Below are 7,041 nucleotides of genomic sequence, written 5' to 3'. Positions count from 1 at the left end.
CCACCCCCAGCTGGCTGTTGCTGGCAGGGGACGCTGAATATTTTCACATGTGCATTTACGAGGAAGTGGAAAGGTACAGTCCTTTGTGGTCACTGTGGGGTCATGCTGCAATGCAGTGCAGGAGGAATGAAATCTGACAAGAAGAAGTAAGAAAAGACATGCCTTTTTATTGCCCCCCAGTGGACAGGAAAGGTCCATGCATTGGGGAAATGCTAAAAGGAAAAAGTACTTTTACAAACTGAAAATACACTGCCCTGGTGGCTATCAAAAACATATGTATATACAATGGAAATGCTGAAGCAGGTTTGCCTCCTAACCTGAGTACAAGTCAAACACACCCTGGATACAGACGTGATCTCATTCACTCTCACACACAAAGCCAGGCACCAAGCCTGTACATTTCAGACTTGGAGGTGGATTCAACCTGGAACGCTTTTCTCTCAAAGCCGCTCTCCTCCGCCGAAGAACTGATGTCCAACATCCCAAGAATTTGACGCCTTGCAAACAGTGGCACTCATACACGTACACACGCTTCACACGCTTCCTCTGCCAATCACACTTTTACAGACGCTTGGGGGAGGGGGGGTGCTCTTCCCCACGGACCCCGTACCTCCACACCACCTATGATGGCTGCTGCTATCCCCCCACTCCTGCACACTTCTCCATCTCAGCTGTCCTTCTCGAGGGCGGCGGTGGCAAGCGTCACTGTGGTAACGGGCTGGGCCAGGCCATGCAGTTGCATGCGGGCCAGCTTCTTCTGCTCGCACTCCGTCACCAAGTGGTTCAGCTCAGCCGCGCTGTAGCCAATCAGCGTCTTCAGGTCGCACACAAACTTGTACACGAACCTCTTGCCCTGCACCTTGCATATCATGTCCCCGTCGTAGTAATACCTGTAACAGCGGTGACAAGAAACCTCTGAAACACACATCTATACACTACCACACGTGTCTAATGTGCTGCTTTTATGGGCTAGTATGGCTGCGGTACAAGTAGCTTAGTGGCTCCTTTTTGGTCACTTAATTTTACTGTTTCTGAAGAAACAGCCCCCATTATTTAATGTCATTTATAACTTTATTCACCCCAAGTTTACATTTATATATATAGCAGACACTTTTGTCCAAAGCAACATACAAGCCAGGCAAATAGCACATTTCTAATATTCATGCCACCAAGGAGTCAACAGGCATAAGTGCAGCTAGGCTGAGCTTCCAATAAAAGCCCAGGTGCAAGTGTAAGTAGTACTGGAGCAGGAGCTACACAATACCACCTATAACTATTAAAGTATGAATCTAACAAGACTTCAAGGGCCAGCAAGTGTAACAGAAGGTCATTCAGACATAAAGAGAAAGGATAAAACTCCACAAACGATGGAGCCAACTGAAATAAACCAATCAAGGCAGGGGAACAGTTTTGGTCCGGACGCAGTGTCCGCGCACCAACCTGAGCGCACGGCTTAGCTTCTCGTAGTTCATGGTGGGCTTGTTCTTCCTTTGCCCCCACTTGTGGGCCACCAGCTCCGGCTGGTTCAGCTTGAACTCGCCGTCATCTCCCACCCAGGAGATGCAGTCACGCGCGTCCTTGTCCGTCAGCAGCTCCAGCAGGAACTGCCACAGCTGGATTTGCCCGTTGTTCCCTGAAGGGAGAATGCCCGGAGAAGAGATTACACCCCCGACCTTACTAGCGCGACATGTACAGTGAATTTTAACACCTCCCATCAAAGGGATAGGCCCCTGCAGCACTGTTAAATTACTTCCCCTGCTGAGACTGTAATTAGAACTCAGCATTTAGACATCACTTCAGCCCTCCAACCCCGCCCCCAAAAAAAATATTTTCACATAAATACTAACACCCATGAGGGAAAGGTCAGCCAAATACACAAACACCCGCAACGTATCCTATTGACTAATCTAATCAGCACCTCTCTTCCTTACGTACAGCGTTAATTACCTGAAATAGCATCAGCATCGTCATACACTTAATTCTTGCTATGCAAGTTAGCTATGGATGTTTAACAGGAGACGCCCCCCCCCCCCCCCCCCAAGCCCTGCATCTGCCTACCTGTGCGGTTTCCCGGCGAGCTACGGTCCTCCCCGCCAGAGATGCGGGGCGATCTCTGTACTTTGCCCTGCTTGGTGGTCAGGACCTTGATGGTCCCGGAAGGGGTCTGCTGCACAGATGCCGGGATGATCTGCACCGCTGTGGTGGTGAAAGTACACAGGTCAAGACCGACAGTGTCACACTCAGAAAACATGGTCTGTCACACAATGGGAGACAGATGGAAATGTGATCTGAAGACATTTTCGACATTAGCCAACCCTCCTGGGGGCAGCGTTTCACCAGAAAATACCTCCAACCCCAAAATCCCTCCATTAAACCAGCGAGCAGACTCACGCTGATCAATGGTCACCGTGGCGATCTGGCCCGATTGGTCCTGACTGGCGAGCACGTCTGCAGAGAAAGTGTGATAAGGACCCTGAGCATGTGAACAGCGAAAGCGCTTTCCTGCCAGCCTCCAAGAGCACACTGGCGAGACTCACACTTCCGCAGCAGCTCCAGATGGCTCCACAGGATCTCCCCGTGTGGCACCCTCTGGAGGAAGTCCTCCTGGGAGAAGGAGCAGAGCTCCCGGCCCGAGATGTGGATGGTCCCCACGTCCACATCCACCATGCTGAACTCCTTCATCACCCACACTGCCCAGTGGATCACCTGGTCGGCGCTCCATTGGACCGGGTCTGCGGGTAGAGGTATAGCACACCCCACCCAAACAGGACGTTACCCTCATATTTCACACGTGCACGCAGACTTACCATAAAAAAAAAAAATCAACATACAGTATTACCAAAAGGTTACACATAAATCATGACAGCAGATGATCACATTTGCTTTCACTTTCTTGTAACGTCATACAGATCACTTCAGAGTAGGGCAGGACGTTTTACAGCCTGAAAGTGTGTGTGTGTGTGTGTGTGTGTGTGTGACTATAAAAAAAGAATTAATATATCCATTTTGTAAGTTATTTGTTACATATTCAAACAAGCACTTAGTGAATGCTTTTTCTACCTACTCCCTGGATTGTGCTCAAAAGAATTTTCAGAAAATAAATGAGATTAGAAGAATAAGACAAATAAAAAACCAAGACAGCCCTCTCTGCACGTTACGCATAAAATGAACAATACATCACGCGTCAGGGGGGCAGGGGGTACCCAGCCACTCACTCCTTCTCACCGTAGGGGATGCCCAGCCGGACCTGCTCCTTCCTGTAGCCCTCTAGAGCAGCTGCCCAGCGGGTCACTTGCTCTGAGGTGTCGTCCGCGATGCCGGAGCGGTCCAGAGTGATGACCTGCCCCTCCTCCACCAGCTGGCCTTCCTCACCCACGGCCGCATCTGGGTCGATGACCACCTCCACCGTCTCGACCGGCTTCACAATTTCCAGAATGTTCAACTTGGGCTCGACCCCTGAACCGAAAAGGGAAGGGGACACACTGGCATTCTACTGATCAGTGAAGAGGGAAGTGCTGGGCAGAGAAAAATATTTGCTTGACAGGGCCTTGAGACTTTCTTGGCACATACTATGCAGTCATAAGTTATTAAAATTATATTAACACTTGGGGGGGGGCAGTGTTACAGGGGTGCCTTACCTTGTCTGGAGATGACCTGCACACTGAGTTGGACTGTGCCATCTGTTTTCACTCCCTGATCAAACAAGCTTTGGTCGGGGTCAAGCTGCAGGGAACCAGGCAGAACCATTAGCTTCCCAGCTCAAATGCAGTGGTGACTCACAGCAGCCCAAACACCTGGACCAGTTACCTGTATGTCCTGCAGACAAATCTCATGCCCATCTAAGGAGCACTGGAGGCGGGGCTCCAGCAGCTTCTTCAGGTTGCCGATTGGCTCATTGATGTCAATGGCTTGTGTCACAAACTCCGCAGCTGTTAACGTCTGCTCCTCTACCCTAATAGGTACATAAGTTTGTTTATATAATATCCAAAAAGGCAACAAAATGCAGCAAGGGATAATGTCTGTGCTGTCCAAACAGCACATTCCCATTGTTCACTCAACGCCCTGGTCACCAACCAAAATCATTCAAAACTGTGTCAACATACTTCAGTTTATTAACTGGTCTATGGGGCTTCTTCCAAGCTGCACAATAAGGCTCTAATAGAGCTCTAATAAATTATTCCCATACTCCAAAGGAAACAGAGAACAAACAAATTAAAAAATTCTACATCCTGGGGATACAGACAGAAACATAAACACCCTCACCCTTCCTCCATGCATTCCTGTTTCTCCTGTCCATCAATTTCTATTTCTATCAGCTCTTCTGTCTCGCCTTTAGACATGGCTGAAGCAAACCTGTCGAACAAAGAGAACAAATGATAATTTAAAACACACCTTCTTTTGTGAACAAACAAAACGCACAAGTCTAGCAATATCGTTTTAAAATATTTAATGTTCCCAAGCAAAGACCATTTTACAATAAGCTAGGTAAAAACCTTGAACCATTTAAAACAGAGGAGATGAGGCTAGATGCTGCAATGCCGAATTTTCGGGAATTTGCAGTACACCCAATGTTAATCCATCTGTCAAAATCACAGCTCATTATATTACTCCAATGCATGGAAAGTAACCGTCAAGAAATATATCTCGATGAAAGGACAAATACACTAAATTCTAAAAGGACCAAACGACTAATAATAATTAAAAAGCAAAGGCAAACCTTGCAAACGTATCTGCCATTCCGTCCTTTGGCGAAATGTTTGAAATGTCCAGTAATCTTCAATCTCCGAAATGCTCAACTTTTAAACGCACGCACGTTTTAAGAGAAAGAAGGCATCTGGATGCAGCCACCACCCAGACTATGGACGCCTACGGCACCAGCAGCGCGCGCTTCTGCGTTTATCCGGTGATACACAGCTCTGCCCTGACAGCGTAAAACTGCGTACGCAAGGCCGAGGCTCTCCGGGACCGGCCAGGCCTCGCACGGCGCGCCTTCTGCTTTCCGTGGCACAAAATGCGCAAGTGGGTGGAGAAAGCGAGTCCCGAAATGGGCTGCTGGCGAGCGGCAAGCCTGCATTCAGCCCACTTTATACATTTCACCCCGTAAACACATGCAACGGGACCCCCGGGAATACAGTAAGGGGGGCGCTGAGTTTCGGGTGAGCTGGGCAACCGCACCCCATCAGACCGTCCAGGCGACGAAACAAAATGCCCGAATTCCCGGCCCCATAGCAGCCCAACGGCGGGCAGATAACCTCCTTAAAAAGTGGCAAAAATGCGACATGTCCGCTTCCTTCCCCTCAACCCGGCCGCCTTGTTTGCCGGATTTTATTTTCAAAAGTGCGTAGTTAAAGAAACGGAAATGGGAGAAACGGAAACGAAGCGAAGTCGGGTGATGGAAAGCAGGCCGGAAATCCTGGCGGGGAGGCGGCAGAGGCTGCAGGAAAGGCGCCGGGCGCGAAAGGAGAACCGAAAAAAAGTTTACAGTTTTATTTTATCAAATGTGCAACTTTCATACGTTTACTTTAAATATATTATCTAAACTCTGGAAACTGGTCGGAAACGAAAAAAGTCGCGAAGAACTCTCAACATTTCGGCAATTGTGATAAGTGTCTTATTGTTGGATAAGGCAGAAAATACTACGTATCTCAGTAGCGAAGTGTGCAGTTAATATTTACGAGCCACCAAAACGCGCCTTATATAAGTTGCTGGCGAGCTAACATGCACATCAGCGCTGTAGCTGCAGCTAGCCAGCTAGCTAACAACACACGGGCTGGTCGCTTCCCTTCGCTATTTGCCGCTTACAGTTTGCCGAGGCTAACTTGGGAAATCTAGAGACCCATTAGCTAGGGGGGAAATACGTGGAAATCGGCATTTTCAGCTAACTATCCAGCACTTTCCCCACACAAACTACATATCGTCAGTATAAAAATCGCTAACTGAACTTAGATCTAAGACTCCGACTAACTCGGCTCTGGTGGGGACAGGAGAGTGACTTATAAATAGTTAGTAGCCGTGCAGAGCTCAGACAGAAACACTTTTTACGTACCTTTTCTAGAAAACACCACAGATTTGATGTAGATATCGCAGTCACGTAAGTCCCCCTGCAAAGGTAAACTCCGTCAGTTTGCTCTGCTTCTGACCAGAGGGGGAGGGGGATAGCCAAATAACATTATAAACAAGCATTTCTTCCAAATTAAGTGACGGCTTTACCAATATCAAAAACCACACTTAATGGCACTGAGGCAAAGTGTAGTATTAAACTAAAATATATGCAATAGCGAATACTACGCAAAAATTAAAACGTTTAGTCGGAGGATATTATTGGACTACGCTTCCCAAGAATCCCGGCGCGATTTTTTTTGGTGAAGCGATTTATTCCAAATACTATAATCTTTGCAATTAAAGTATAGAGCAAAATATCAGTTCATAGTTCAATGAATATTAATGCAACATATGGGATAATTTCGCGAACAAACATGATAATGCAGGTAATAATATTTGGAAAACAAAAGTTGGAGACAAACGTAATTTCCTGTGAAGTTTACCCAAAATGCATTGCATCCATGTGGCTATGGTTCACGTAGTTTTTTCGCTCCGGTTTTAGCGACTAAAAAAATTGCGCCAAAGAGTAAAAATCTGTTTTACTTGAACTTCTACGTACGATTGATTCATGTTAGTATTTTGTTACTTAAATGTATTCCCATCATTAAATCGTAAGCGGCTTATTGATCCTAATTAAACAATAAGTGTTTTATGGTTTGATGTCAACATAATACAGAATTAAGGCGCATATTATTATGCATATTATTAAATGCATTGAATTTAAATATGGTATTTGTGTAATGGTATTTATATTTATAAAGGTTTTTACACGTAGGGAATCTATAATGTGTTTTAATAGGCTACCTGGTTCAAAGTAATATTTTGATATTAATTGACTCTAAGGTAGGAAGTTGCAAATGTTCTATCAGTTTGGTTGTCTATAGTACAGTTTTCTTTGTAGTGCTGTGTTGGGAGAGCAACATAGCAAAAGACAAAGAG

The 7,041-nt window shown here is 46.4% G+C and overlaps 1 protein-coding gene across 2 annotated transcripts; it reads right to left on the bottom strand.

The window, feature by feature from the left end:
* Positions 1–147: 147 nt before the first annotated feature.
* gabpa (GA binding protein transcription factor subunit alpha) lies at positions 148–6,183 on the bottom strand. Of its 2 annotated transcripts, none has more exons than XM_048991960.1 (10): positions 6,047–6,183; positions 4,264–4,353; positions 3,808–3,952; positions 3,639–3,723; positions 3,226–3,456; positions 2,538–2,732; positions 2,392–2,448; positions 2,059–2,196; positions 1,441–1,633; positions 148–890 (listed from the first exon to the last, which is right to left on the bottom strand). In XM_048991960.1, exons 2-10 carry the CDS (start codon positions 4,338–4,340, stop codon positions 668–670), a joined length of 1,344 nt encoding a protein of 447 aa, XP_048847917.1. In that variant the 5' UTR covers positions 4,341–4,353; positions 6,047–6,183; the 3' UTR covers positions 148–667. The 2 variants fall into 2 exon arrangements, with proteins under 2 accessions (XP_048847917.1, XP_048847835.1); XM_048991878.1 differs by lacking the exon at positions 6,047–6,183 and adding an exon at positions 4,718–5,396.
* Positions 6,184–7,041: the final 858 nt, after the last annotated feature.

The sequence above is a fragment of the Brienomyrus brachyistius genome, chromosome 1, assembly GCF_023856365.1.
Source record: "Brienomyrus brachyistius isolate T26 chromosome 1, BBRACH_0.4, whole genome shotgun sequence".
NCBI classification, from domain to species: domain Eukaryota; kingdom Metazoa; phylum Chordata; class Actinopteri; order Osteoglossiformes; family Mormyridae; genus Brienomyrus; species Brienomyrus brachyistius.
Note: the sequence above shows the minus strand (reverse complement) of the source record. Positions and strands in the feature narration are given on the sequence as shown.